The sequence below is a fragment of the Thalassophryne amazonica genome, chromosome 3 (genome assembly GCF_902500255.1).
Source record: "Thalassophryne amazonica chromosome 3, fThaAma1.1, whole genome shotgun sequence".
Lineage (NCBI taxonomy): Eukaryota > Metazoa > Chordata > Actinopteri > Batrachoidiformes > Batrachoididae > Thalassophryne > Thalassophryne amazonica.
In genome coordinates this window covers 24,957,740-24,972,509 of record NC_047105.1, presented here as the reverse complement: position 1 = coordinate 24,972,509, position 14,770 = coordinate 24,957,740, and the positions used below count along the sequence as shown (strand labels likewise).

The 14,770-nt window shown below is 42.2% G+C and overlaps 1 protein-coding gene across 1 annotated transcript in view; it reads left to right on the top strand.

Annotated features, from left to right (window-relative positions):
- LOC117506437 (serine/threonine-protein kinase 4-like) overlaps nt 1–14,770 on the top strand; it is a 54,473-nt gene that overhangs the window by 16,476 nt on the left and 23,227 nt on the right. The window contains exons 6-9 of the mRNA XM_034165940.1: nt 2,912–3,079; nt 3,257–3,394; nt 3,657–3,788; nt 3,919–4,117. Of these exons, the coding sequence (XP_034021831.1) occupies nt 2,912–3,079; nt 3,257–3,394; nt 3,657–3,788; nt 3,919–4,117 (637 nt within the window). The remainder of the gene's footprint in view (nt 1–2,911; nt 3,080–3,256; nt 3,395–3,656; nt 3,789–3,918; nt 4,118–14,770) is intronic.

Below are 14,770 nucleotides of genomic sequence, written 5' to 3'. Positions count from 1 at the left end.
GGCAGGGGGAGAGAAGCTGCAGAGAGGTGTGTAAGACTACAACTCTGCTTCCTGGTCCCAACCCTGGATAGTCACGGTTTGGAGGATTTAAGAAAATTGGCCAGATTTCTAGAAATGAGAGCTGCTCCACCCAAAGTGGGATGGATGCCGTCTCTCCTAACAAGACCAGGTTTTCCCCAGAAGCTTTGCCAATTATCTATGAAGCCCACCTCATTTTTTGGACACCACTCAGACAACCAGCAATTCAAGGAGAACATGCGGCTAAACATGTCACTCCCGGTCTGATTGGGGAGGGGCCCAGAGAAAACTACAGAGTCCGACATTGTTTTTGCAAAGTTACACACCGATTTAATGTTAATTTTAGTGACCTCCGATTGGCGTAACCGGGTGTCATTACTGCCGACGTGAATTACAATCTTACCAAATTTACGCTTAGCCTTAGCCAGCAGTTTCAAATTTCCTTCAATGTCGCCTGCTCTGGCCCCCGGAAGACAATTGACTATGGTTGCTGGTGTCGCTAACTTCACATTTCGCAAAACAGAGTCGCCAATAACCAGAGTTTGTTCCTCGGCGGGTGTGTCGTCGAGTGGGGAAAAACGGTTAGAGATGTGAACGGGTTGGCGGTGTACACGGGGCTTCTGTTTAGGGCTACGCTTCCTCCTCACAGTCACCCAGTCGGCCTGCTTTCCCGGCTGCTCGGGATCTGCCAGGGGGGAACTAACGGCGGCTAAGCTACCTTGGTCCGCACCGACTACAGGGGCCTGGCTAGCTGTAGAATTTTCCACGGTGCGGAGCAGAGTCTCCAATTCGCCCAGCCTGGCCTCCAAAGCTACGAATAAGCTACACTTATTACAAGTACCATTACTGCTAAAGGAGGCCGAGGAATAACTAAACATTTCACACCCAGAGCAGAAAAGTGCGGGAGAGACAGGAGAAGCCGCCATGCTAAATCGGCTAAGAGCTAGTAGCTACGCTAAGCTAGCGGATTCCTAAAAACACGCAAAGTGAATAATGTGTAAATAATTTAGAGGTGATTCAGCAGAAGGAGTGCTTTAGTTAAGGCACGTAAAGATTACACTGGGAAACAAATCGTAATCTAGATAACTAGATCAATCTAACTGCACAGATTAAACAGCTAACAGATACAGAAAAACACCGCTGTGCTCCGGAACAGGAAGTGATACAATACCGCAGTGAGAGCCAACCACCAGTCAAAAAATCAAAAATTTATCCTAATTTGAGTTATTTCTTTGAGCAGAAATAAATGAATGAATGAATTTATTTATCCGGCACACAGATGAGCAACAATAAAGACAGTAACAAAACATAAAAGGAACAATGTACAGAGAACCTGTGTGGCCGAAATGCTTGTTGCTTAGAATGTATAATGCAAAAGATTAAATAATAAATGCAGTGACAATATACATTAGAGAATGAACTGTTTGAAAAAGACTGTAAAATACTGGTCATGGGTGCTCTTTTTTTTTTTTTCCTGTGGGAAAAACAAGAAAGTTGAAGAAATTAAAACATCAGATCAAAATACATGTTGATCAAGCCCACTGATATAATTTGAATATGTATTTATTATGTTTCAAGCATTATCGTGTTCACTGTGCAACAAAGCCCAGTTCTCCCAGCATGTTAGGGGCGTGACCGCTTTGGGTGATGGCTCGTGTGTTGACTACTTCTTTGTTTTTAATACTCATGTTTTGATGCTGTCGGCAGTCAGAGGCTTCAGGCTGCAGCTACTGTGAAGGCCTGTCTTTTGAGCATTTTATTACAAATATCTGTAATAATATGGCTTGTTGTGTGGTTAATTCTGTGAGGATATTATCAAAGGTGTGTGTGCGTGCGTGCGTGCGTGCGTGCGTGCGTGCGTGTGTGCGTGCGTGCGCTGGTAATTGTGTCAAGTGAAATTATCATAAGATGTCATTTTGGATGCTAGCAGTGTTAGTATTTGCACCAGTTATCAGTATCTTGAAAACGTTAGGTCAGATTAATCCATGATAACAGTAAATAAGTGTGTCCTAATTTTGTGGCGCTGGATCAGTGTCTGACATCATCTGAATATATAACAACACAGTTATGAGAACGACCGCTCAACCCCAAAAAATATGATTTAATAAACACCTAAACTGAGGTTAGCCTATTAGCCGAGCTTGTCATTGTTTGGGTTTCATTTGTTCTGCCCAGGTCTGACAGTCTCACCCACGCTTCACCTCTTTATCCATATATGGGCTGTGGACACACGCACACACAAAGTGCTTCATACATAAGAATACTGCCCTTCAGTGTTTTCGATATGTGTTCTGTTGAAGTTGAGCAGGTTGCTCAGTGGGATAGAATAGAATAGGACTTGGGCTAGCAATATGGAGATTCCCAGTCTTGTTACCTGTCTGTCCTTGGACAAGACAGTTAAATGATGAAGAGGCTTCCCATCCAGGGGAAGTCATTGACGCTCATCCGTTTCATAGTACGGTATTCAGGGTGAATCACCGGTACTGGTGGGTTTCAAGACCTATATTGGACTTACTTATACAGTACTAGTCAACAGCTTGGACGCACGTTCCCAGAATAGGGAAGTGCGTCCAAGCTGTTGACGAGTAGTGTATATTGGTAACTTAAATTTTCCTGTGACTAACTATGCAATATAAATGTATGTTTGCTTATGTATTATGTCTGATGTACCAGCGCACTTGTTGTCTGGTGGTTAAATAAAATATGATTGATGAAAGTAGAGTATGTTCAGAAGATAACAAATTGGATAATATATTCATAAAAGTAGTTTTGTCATACTAATAATGATGAGCTTGTGCTCTAATACAGCACAGTAAGATTGAGACATGTTTGTGAAATGTGCAGTTTGACTTTGATAAACTTTTTCACCTCTTGACTTGTTTTTCTTCTTCAGGACACCATGGCGAAACGTAACACTGTGATCGGCACACCATTCTGGATGGCTCCAGAGGTCATACAGGAGATCGGTTACAACTGTGTGGCAGACATCTGGTCGCTCGGTATTACAGCAATAGAGATGGCAGAAGGGAAGCCGCCTTACGCCGACATACACCCAATGAGGGTGAGGGAGAATTTTTGACAGTGATTTATAAGAACAGAGCCAAACAGGTGCAGGATTTCATTGTAGCCAAAGTATTCCTGTTGAATGTGCAGTGTTGGGCCACAGTGAAATCCCATCAAACATGCATGTGTTGTTTCATTTAAGCATACATATTTAAGGATTCTTCTTTTCTTCTAGGCCATCTTCATGATTCCCACCAACCCTCCTCCAACATTTCGAAACCCGAACCTGTGGTCTCAGTCTTTTCGAGACTTTGTTAGTCAGTGTTTGGTGAAAAGCCCAGAAAACAGGGCCACCGCCACACAGTTGCGACAGGTAACAGTGTTGAAACCTGTTGTGTTACTGTGTCAGGCAGTGATAACACTGCAATTTTTGGGAAAGTTGGGAAGTTTTTGGTGGGGGAGATGATGTGTACAGGACACAGGCCCGGAATCATATCCTGGTATATGTATGGGCAGTCCCAGCTCCTATCTCACACACCCACCTGTTCTGATAATGAAACAAAAATGTGTTGAAATGGTTTTTTAGCTGTCTTTTAATTTTTCTATTAAGACGTCTTAATTCTTGCTCCACTCAGCATCCGTATATCAAATCAGCCAAGCCCACTTCTATCCTCCGAGCCCTGATCACAGACGCCATGGAGATCAAACTGAAGAGGCAAGAGGAAGCTGAACAGAGGGAACACGATGCAGAAGAAGACGAGAATTCGGTACAGACAAATTCATAAAATAAACATTACGCTTCTTGCCCAGTACAGTACATAGTATACATCGAGATCTGCAGTAAGAAATGTTAAATGAGACCAAGCAATGAGGCTTTACTCTGCCACAATCTTACAGGATGAGGATGAAGTTGACCAGGGGACTATGGTCCGAGCAAGGACGGATGACTCTGGAACTATCCGGGCTGCAGGCTCACTTGGTGATACTGTGCGGACAATGATTGAACACGAGGACACGGGAACCATGCAGTCTCAACTGGGCACCATGGTCATCATCTCCGAGGATGAAGATGAAGAAGAAAGCGGTACTATGAAAAGTAAGAAAAACCCTTTAAGTGCTTTCACAAACAGCTCTTACAGCACATGGTTATTTACTCTTGATTTGCATATTTATAGAGATGTGCTGCTTAGTGTATGAGAGTGCTTGTGTGCTTGCTTGTAGGGTGGCTTGGTTCCAGATCTTAAACCCCTCTCACATTTTGACGATTTAGCCAGCGTATGTCGAACGTATTAAAACTCAGCCACATGGGGTGTGCAGCCAGTACATTCTGAGTGCCGGTCCCAAGCCCGGATAAATGAGGAGGGTTGCGTCAGGAAGGGCATCCAGCGTAAAACAAGCCAACCCAACTATGCAGACTCAGAATCGAATTCCCATACCGGATCGGTTGCGGCCCGGGTTAACAACGTCCGCCACCGGTGCTATTGCCCAACAGGGTGCCGGTGGAAATTGGGCTACTGCTGGGCGAAGACGACGAAGAAGAGGAGGAAAACGTTGCCACGAACAGCGGGAGAAGAAGAAAACTAGAAGGGTGGAAATGAGAGTGGGGACTTTGAATGTTGGTAGTATGACTGGTAAAGGGAGAGAGCTGGCTGATATGATGGCGAGGAGAAAGGTAGACATATTGTGTGTGCAAGAGACCAAGTGGAAGGGAAGTAAGAGCAGGAGCATCGGCGGTGGGTACAAGTTGTTGTACCATGGTGAGGACAGGAAGAGAAATGGTGTTGGGGTCATTTTAAAGGAAGAGTATGTTAAAAGTGTGTTGTAGGTTAAGCAAGTGTCTGACAGGGTGATGAGTGTGAAGTTGGAAATTGAAGGGGTGATGATGAATATCATCAGTGCATATGCCCCACAGGTAGGTTGTGAGATGAAGGAGAAAGAAGATTTCTAGAGTGTGTTAGATGAGGTGGTGGAGAGTGTGCCCAAGCATGAAAGAGTGGTGATAGGAGCAGACTTCAATGAGCATGTTGGTGAAGGGAACAGAGGTGATGAGGAAGTAATGGGTACATATGGTATCAAGGATAGGAATGGGGAAGGACAGATGGTAGTTGATTTTGCAAAAAGGATGGAAATGGCTGTGGTGAATACCTACTTAAGAAAAGGGAGGAGCACAGGGTAACATAAGAGTGGAGGAAGGTGCACACAGGTGGACTACATTCTTTATAGGAGATGCAAGCTAAAAGAAATCACAGACTGTAAGGTGGTAGCAGGAGAGAGTGTCACTAGACAGCATAAGATGGTTGTTTGTAGGATGACTTTAGAGGTAAAGAAGAAGAAGAGATTGAGAGCTCAACAAAGGATCAGATGGTGGAAGCTGAAGGAGGAAGACTGTTGTGTGAAATTTAGCGAGCAGGTGAGAGAAGCACTAGTTGGAGGGGAAGCAATTTTGGACAACTGGAAAAGTACTGCAGATGTGGTGAGGGAGACAGCTAGGGCAGTACTGAGTATGACATCTGGACAGTGGAAGGAAGACAAGGAGAATTGGTGGTGGAATGAAGAGGTCCAGGAAAGCATAAGGAGAAAGAGGTTGGCGAAAAAGTTTTGGGATAGTCGGAGAGATGAAGAAAGTAGACAGGAGTACAAGGAGATGCGGCGTAAGGCGAGAAGAGAAGTGGCAAAAGCAAAGGAAAAGGCATATTGCGAGCTGTACAAGAAGTTGAATAGTAAGGAAGGAGAAAAGGACTTGTACGATTGGCCAGACAAAGGGACAGAGCTGGAAAGGATGTGCAGCAGGTTAGGGTGGTAAAAGACGCACATGGTAATGTGCTGACAAGTGAGGAGTGTGTGCTGAGAAGGTGGAGGGAATATTTTGAAGAGTTGATGAATAAAGAAAATGAGCGAGAGAAAAGGCTGGATGATGTGGTGAGAGTAATTCAGGAAGTAAAAGAGATTAGCAAGGAAGAAGTGAGGGCTGCTTTGAAGAGGATGAAGAGTGGAAAGGCAGTTGGTCCAGATGACATTCCAATGGAGGCATGGAAATGTCTAGGAGAGATGGCAGTAGAGTTCTAACCAGATTGTTTAATAAAATCTTGGAAAGTGAGAGGATGCCTGAGGAGTGGAGATGAAGTGTGCTGGTTCCTATTTTCAAGAACAAGGGTGATGTGCAGAGCTGCAGTAACTACAGAGGCATAAAGCTGATCAGCCACAGCATGAAGTTATGGGAAAGAGTAGTAGAAGCTAGGCTTAGAAAACAGGTGAAGATCTGTAAGCAGCAATATGGTTTCATGCCGAGAAAGAGCACTACAGATGCAATGTTTGCTCTGAGAACACTGTTGGAAAAGTACAGAGAAGGACAGAAAGAGTTACATTGTGATCTGTAGTGAGAGTAGAGCGCAAGTTGAGTCTAGTCTGGAGAAGTGGAGATATGCTTTGGAGAGAAGGGGAATGAAAGTCAGTAGAAGCAAGACTGAGTACATGTGTGTGAATGAGAGAGAGCCAAGTGGAATAGTGCAGTTACAAGGAGTAGAAGTGGTGAAAGTAGATGAGTTTAAATATTTGGGGTCAACTGTTCAAAGTAATGGAGAGTGTGGTAGAGAGGTGAAGAAGAAAGTGCAGGCAGGGTGGAGTGGGTGGAGAAAGGTGGCAGGAGTGATTTGTGACCGAAGAATATCAGCAAGAGTGAAGGGGAAAGTTACAAACAGTAGTGAGACCAGCTATGTTGTATGGTTTAGAGACAGTGGCACTAACAAACAGACAGGAGGCAGAGCTGGAGTGGCAGAGCTGACGATGTTGAGATTCTCTTGGGAGTGACAAGAATGGACAAGATTAGGAATGAACATATCAAAGGGACAGCTCAGGTGGGACGGTTTGGAGACAAAGTCCAGATAGGCGAGATTGAGATGGTTTGGACATGTGCAGAGGTGGGACCCAGGGTATATAGGGAGAAGGATGCTGAGGATGGAGCCACCAGGCAGGAGGAGAAGAGGGAGACCAAGAGGAGGTTCATGGATGTGCTGAGAGAGGACATGCAGGTGGTTGGTGTGACAGAGGAAGATACAGAGGACAGGGTGAGATGGAAACGATTGATCTGCTGTGGCGACCCCTAACAGGAACAGCCGAAAGACAAAGAAGAAGATGTCGAACGTATTAAAAAATTTTGGCATACGTCCAATAGTTATGGGTAAGTTTTGTATAAGTAAGAGCACGCTGAAATACAACCCCAATTCCAATGAAGTTGGGATGTTGTGTGAAATGAATATAAAACTGATACAATGATTTGCAAATCCTCTTCAACCTATATTCAATTGAATACACCACAAAGACAAGATATTTAACATTCAAACTGATAACTTTATTGTTTTTGTGCAAATATTTGCTCTACCTTCCTGACACTTAGTTGTCTCCCTGCTCCAACCCACCTGAATCCAATGAAAGGATCATTAAAAGCCTGCTAAGGAGCCTTTCATTGGATTCAGGTGTGTTCAAGCAGGGAGACAACTAAGGCCTGGTTCACATGGCAGGATAATTAGGCTGATATCGCACCGATCTTCCCTTTCCGACAATCTTAAGGATGCCCTGACAATCGTGATGATGCTTAAGATAATCTTATCAGATATTCCTGCCGTGTGCGGTGTGTTAAGAGCACTCTGATCTGCTCGGAAGGACATCAGGGCGCTCCGATCGCAAATCGGGGATATTCAACATGTTGGATTGTCTTAGCCCGATATCGCAGCATGTGTTGTGTCCTCTGATCACAAACGAGCACACAGCCTGCTTGTGACGTGCAGCCAATCAGAAAGTGAGATGACGGACGCACGGAGCAGAAAATAAAATCAAAACAGCTGTTCTGACTTATCAGAATGTCCGGTGGTCGCGCTGTCTCCACTCCTTTAAAGAACGCCTTTTCTTTTTCTTTTTGTATTGTTTTTTTTCCCTCTCTTTTAAATAGTCCACAAGTATCTCCGTGTTTACTCTGAAGTCACGTTTAATCTCGAGAGATTTTGCGAGATTTCCTGTCTGAGCTGGGAGTGTTCATGTGTGAAATCTGTTCGTGTGTGGTGTTGTTGTCCTTACCGTGTGGCTGAACACCACACACTGTACAACCAAACCTGTTAGATCTATGATTTTTTTTATCTTCACGTATGTGGTCTCTCAGGTTTTGGAAACCTAAAGATAATTTTTTAAATCCTGTCATGTGAACCAGGCTTAAGAGTGTCAGGAAGGTAGATCTCGAGGACCGAACTTGGGCACCCCTGCTATAGCCTATAGTAATAAAAGTGACACACGTTAGCAGCTTTCCAGTGTCTGAATGCTGCAACTATAAAAGGTCTGACTCATAGGATATGGATTATATTTTTATTAAGTTTATATATTACAAAACAACACAAGGTGTGCTGTTTGATGACAGTTGGATCAGCCAAGAGATGCATTACAAAAAAATGTGTGTGTGGAATAAAGAGAAATGATGTGGAAGGACTGAGCAGCGACTGTAAATACACAAACACATAAGACTTGTGCATTTGACGAGTGTGTCCAACACAACACAGTGTGCAGTATGTTTCAGGTGCGAGACGTTACAGACCCAGAATCCCATCTGAGGGTTTTTTTTTTTTTGCCTTGGGGTTGATTTTACCTTTTAGTTTGGATTTGTGTGTGTAAGAGAATTGACTGCAAGTTGTGTGACTTCTATTTTTACAATCAACAGAAAAAATGTAGCTCTGATGGTCCTTCTAAACCACTAGATGGCACACATTAGCCATCTCACTTAGCTGGATTCTCCATGTGTAGTGGGGCCAAAAAGTATTTATTCAGTCCCTGATTGTGCAAGTTCTCCTACTTAGAAAGGTGAGAGAGGTCTGTAATTTTCATCATAGGTCACTTCAACTATACATTGTAGGACTTTAAAGAATTTATTTGTAAATTATGGTGGAAAATAAGTATTTGGTCAATAACAAAAGTTTAACTCAATACTTTGTAACATAATCTTTCTTGGCAATGACAGAGGTCAAACATTTCCTGTAAGTCTTCACCAGGTTTGCACACACTGTAGCCTCCATGCAGATCTCTAGAGCAGTGATGTTTTGGGGCTGTCACTGGGCAACACGGACTTTCACTCCCTCAATAATTTTCTAAATTTTCTTTCTTTTACAGAGCCAGTCCTTCATTGCCCGATAGGGCAGTCACAATTATTACAATATTTGCCAGTCGTGAATATTTTTCATATTTGCGAATATTTTTCATAATCACGATTACTGTGAATCATTTATTTTATCCACAAAGTTGCATAAAACGACTCAGAATCTGACGCCATTGTGCTGCAGCAGCCGCATGCAGCGTCGCAGCCTCTCTGCCTCACTCACCTTGTTTCCTCTCGTCTTGGTCGGCATAGTTAGCGAAGCTCGGACATAACATGGAGGGTGGAGGAGGTTCTGGTTCCAAAGCCACGTACCACGGCACCGCTGTGGATGCATTTCGGTTTTAAATGGGGCTGGCCACGACTAGTCACGACTACATCGACTATTGAAATCGTCAACAACTAATTTAGTGGTCGATGAGTCGTTTATTTTATTTAAGTCTTGTTTTTCTCTTCAATTCATAGTTTTAGGCAGCGAGCCGTCCTGCTGTTGTCGTACCCCTGAATATGGGGTAATGTGCTGCAGTACCTCTGAAAATATGAGGAAATAATCACGAGAGTTATTTCTGGTTGTTTCTCTCACGCAGAAGTTTATTGCAATCATATGACCAATCATTATTTCCTCGTCTTTTTCTTAACATAAATGGCAGACTCAAGCTAAATTCACGTGCAGAAAAATGTATTTTAAACTCTTAAAACAATGCATGAAACGTTTCTTTAGCTTCATTCTAACATGCAATATAAACAGAAAAATACCTTAACAATGCATATAACATATATTATAACACTGGGAAACGTTTACCTGAAAATATGAGGAAATAATCACGAGAGTTATTTCTGGTTCTTTCTCTCACGCAGAGGTTTATTGCAATGAGGAGAAACCCCCGCGAAATCCCTCCAGTGGTGTGGGAAGACATTACAGTTGCAAAAATAAAGGATCCCAGGATACTAGAAACGATTTCCGAGAATGCGGTCACAATTCCTTTGATAGAATTACAAAACATTTAGAAAAAATAAAGAATACATACTTTTAACCAACTCTTAACGTATTTATATTGTTCTGAAGGCTTTTATGTAAATGTGTATTTATTACAAACCTTTTTAATGTTTTAAGCACTTTCCTATTTTTAACTATTTCTATTCCCTACTATTTTAATATGACATCACTTTATGAGTTATCATTGTTTTCCTACTGTTTTAATAGGACATCACCTTATGAGTTATTGTTTATTGGCAGAGAGCTAATCACTATTTATTGGTGCTGAGCATAGTGTTTTAAAGGCGTGCTACCCTTCTAACTATGAGTTTATCATGTGTTTATTGGCAGAGAGCTAATCACAATTTATTGGTGCTAGAGCATAGTTTTAAGGCGTGCTACCCTTCTAACCTATCACACTGTCATTTGGACGTTCAAATTTGAATAAGACAGCCGATTAAAAATAGTGGCCGTCTTGTTCAAAGTAGTTTAAAAATGCCACAGTTTACCGACGGAGCTGTGTGTGTGTGTGTGTGTGGTGTGTGTGCGCGCGCACGCGTGCAGAGTCAACTGGCTGCGGACTGAAAGGGAGGGAGGGAGCAGGTGGGGGAGGGAGGGAGATTCCGGAGGCACGAGACGTTACATTCTGCTGAGAGCCATCAGTGCACGTGAGACAGTGAGTGCAGAGCAGAGAGAGGATTTTAACCCGAGTGAACATGTTAAAACAAAACAAAAAAAACAAAAAACAAAACTGTGGAGCTGCCTTTACTCTCTGTACTTTCTCTACATCTGCGGTTCTGATGGCATCGTCCTGTTCATACCATCGTCGTATACTGAATTTATGAGATCATGAGATGAAATAAACGGTCAAATATCCTTTAAAAACATCCTTAAAAAATGAGAATATATAAATGAACTGAGCAAAAATTACACATACACGGGTTAAAAAAAAACCTGCTGTGGAGAAGCTGTGCAATGATGTTCAGAGGCACAGATCACAAAAAGCTTAACTTTAACAGCTGTTATTTTCCAAAGGTATGTATTTGTTCAGTCTTGAGCTTAATGTAGTGTTCAAGCACAAAACGTGACTGATGACAGAAAAAGGATGCCTTCATCACACTAAAATGAACTGGAGTCAGAATAAAAATACAAGCTGCTGATTTTTGTTTTTTTTTCAAAGTTATTAAGCTGGAGGTTTATGTTTTAATTTTTTCAAAGTGAGTTGCCTCTTATTGTATTCTGATTTATTTATACAAAATAAATATGGGGAGTCAAATCAGCCTGCATTTTTTGTTAAGTTTATATCAGTTTTCCTGCACATTTCCAGGTATATTTTCCTTCTTTATAAAAGGTTGGTGTTTGCGTTTGCTCCACAAATTTTTTAAAACAATAAAATGTTCATACTTTTCTTTATAGCAGTTCAAGTTTGCTATTTGCAGTATTAAAAACCACATTGGAAAAAGGGTGCAAGGAACTCAAAAGTGCACTAGCAAGACATACACAAACAATAAAAGAACATAAAAAACGCCATAAAAACGACAAAGCCACAAAATAATATAATATACATTTAAAACTAATCAAAGAGTGTTGATCATTGCCACGGCTTATGGGAAGAAACTTTTTCTATATAGTGATGTCCCACATTTAATAGACCGATAGTGCCAACCCGAGGGAAGAAGCTCAAACAGGTCCCTGGAGGGACGCAGGAGGTCTTTAGTAATAGCCAAAGACCGGGACTGAAGCCTTTTTTTGTAAATGTCCTCCAGGACAGACAGTTCCACACCAATTGTCCTACTGGCTGAACGAACCACTCTATTCAAAGCTTTCCTTTCTTTGGCAGTGGCATTTCCAAACCATGCAGTTATAGCATTTGTAAGAAGACTTTCAATGCAGCTGTGATAACAATTTAAGAGAATATTTTTGTTCAGAGTGAATTCTTTCAGCTTACGCAGAAAAAAAAAAGTCGTTGATGAGACTTTTTAACAATTTCGTTGGTGTTATAATTCCAGCTCAAGTCATCAGATAAAAACAATCCCAGAAATTTAGTTTTCAACTGTTTTCACCTCAGCGCCATTTAATATGATGGGAACATAAGATCTATTTTTACTGAAGTCAACAACCGAATCAAACATTTTTGCAGTATTTAACTTCAAATTGTTTTCCTCGCTCCAGGAAACCACCTTTTGCACTTCAGTTCTATACAAAGAGTCATCATGAGAAGAGATCAAAGAGCTCAAATGGGCTTAAAATACAACCTTGTGTCGAGCCAGTATTTACAATAAGTTCATCAGAGACACAGCCATTGATCTTGACTCTTTGTGGTCTTCCAGTTAAAAAAAAAACAAAAAACTAAAGATCCATTTGCAAACAGCATCACTCAAACTCAAAAATCTCAGTTTCTGAATGAGCCTTGCAGGGACAAGAGAATTAAAAGCAGAGCTATAGTCAATAAAATGCATTCTAGCCTGTGATTTTTCCTTGCCCAGGTGTTTGTACACTGAGTTCAAGGCAATTGAAATAGCATCCTCCACGTTTCTGTTCTGTCTGTATGCAAACTGGAGTGGATCAGCAGACACAGGGATCTGGGCTTTAATGTACTCCAGCACAAGACGTTCGAAGGTTTTCATCAACACTGATGTAAGTGCGACTGTTCTGTAATTTCAGAAATGCAACAGAAACAACCACAATCAGAAAAAAGTTGGGACTATATGTAAAATGAAGATAAAAATAAAAATGTTGCATTGTTCCCAGTTTGTCCACTCACAGAAGCCAAAAGTTCTTCTATGATAGTAGAATATAAAGAAGGGGGAAAAAAGAAGAAACAAAAATAGACAATATAATTTTAAATCATCATTTGCATCTTCAATGCTCTCACTGATGGAAGGAGGTTTTGGCTTAAAATCTCATGATACATGGCTCCATTCATTCTTCACTTAACACAGATCAGTTGTCCTGTCCCCTTTGCAGAAAAACAGCCCCAAAACATGATGTTTACATCCCCATGCTTCACAGTAGCTATGGTGTTCGTGGAATGCAACTCAGCATTCTTCTTCCTCCAAACATGACTAGTTGAGTTTCTACTAAAAAGTAATATTTTGGTTTCATCTGACCACATGATATTCTCCCAGTCCTCTTCAGAATCATCCATATGCTGTCTAGCAAACTTCAGACGGGCCTGGACATGTACTGGCTTAAGCAGAGGCACACACCTAGCACTGCAGGATTTGAGTCCCTCTGTGCATGTAGTTTTTGTTACTTTGGTCTCAGCTCTCTGCAGGTCATTCATCAGGTCCCTCTGTGTAGTTCTGGGATTTTTGTTCACCGTTCTCATGATCATTTTGACCCCACGGGATGACATCTTGCATGGATCCCCAGATTGAGGGAGATTATCAGTGGTCTTGTATGTCTTCCATTTTCGTACAATTCCTCCCACAGTTGATTTATTCACACCAACCTGCTTGACTATTGTAGATTCACTCTTCCCAGCCTGGTGCACATCTACAATTTTCTTCCTGGTGTCCTTCAACAGCTCTTTGGTCTTGGCCATGGTTGAGTTTGGAGTCTGACTTTGAGGCTGAGGATAGGTGTTTTTTATACAGATATCGAGTTCCAACAGATTCCATTAATACAGGTAACAGGTGGAGGACAGAAGAGCTTCTTAAAGAACAGATTACAGGTCTGCGAGAGCCAGAAATCTTGCTTGTTTGTGGGTGACCAAATACTTATTTTCCACCATAATCTTCTTCTTCTTCTTTGTCTTTCGGCTGTTCCCGTTAGGGGTCACCACAGCAGATCACTCGTTTCCATCTCACCCTGTCCTCTGTATCTTCCTCTGTCACACCAACCACCTGCATGCCCTCCCTCAGCACATCCATAAACATCCTCTTTGGCCTCCCTCTTCTCCTCCTGCCTGGTGGCTCCATCCTCAGCATCCTTCTCCCTATATACCCTGGATCCCTCCTCTGCACATGTCCAAACATCTCATCTCGCCTCACTGACTTTGTTTCCAAACCGTCCAGCCTGAGCTGTCCCTCTGATATGTTTATTCCTAATCTTGTCCATTCTCGTCACTCCCAAAGAGAATCTCAACATCTTCAGCTCCGCCACCTCCAATTCTGCCTCCTGTCTTTTTGTTAGTGCCACCGTCTCTAAACCGTACAACATAGCTGGTCTCACTACTGTCTTGTAAACTTTCCCCTTCACTCTTGCTGATATTCTTTGGTCACCAAATCACTCCTGCCACCGTTCTTCACCCCACTCCACCCTGCCTGCACTCTCTTCTTCACCTCTTTACCACACTCTCCGTTACTTTGAACAGGTGACCCCAAATATTTAAACTCATCTACTTTCACCACTTCTACTCCTTGTAACTGCACTATTCCACTGGGCTCTCTCTCATTCACACACATGTACTCAGTCTTGCTTCTACTGACTTTCATTCCCCTTCTCTCCAAAGCATATCTCCACTTCTCCAGACTAGACTCAACTTGCGCTCTACTCTCACTACAGATCATAATGTCATCTGCAAACATCATAGTCCATGGGGAGTCCTGTCTGATCTCATCCGTCAACCTGTCTATCACCACTGCAAACAAGAAAGGACTCAGAGCTGATCCTTGGTGTAATCCCACCTCCACCTTGAA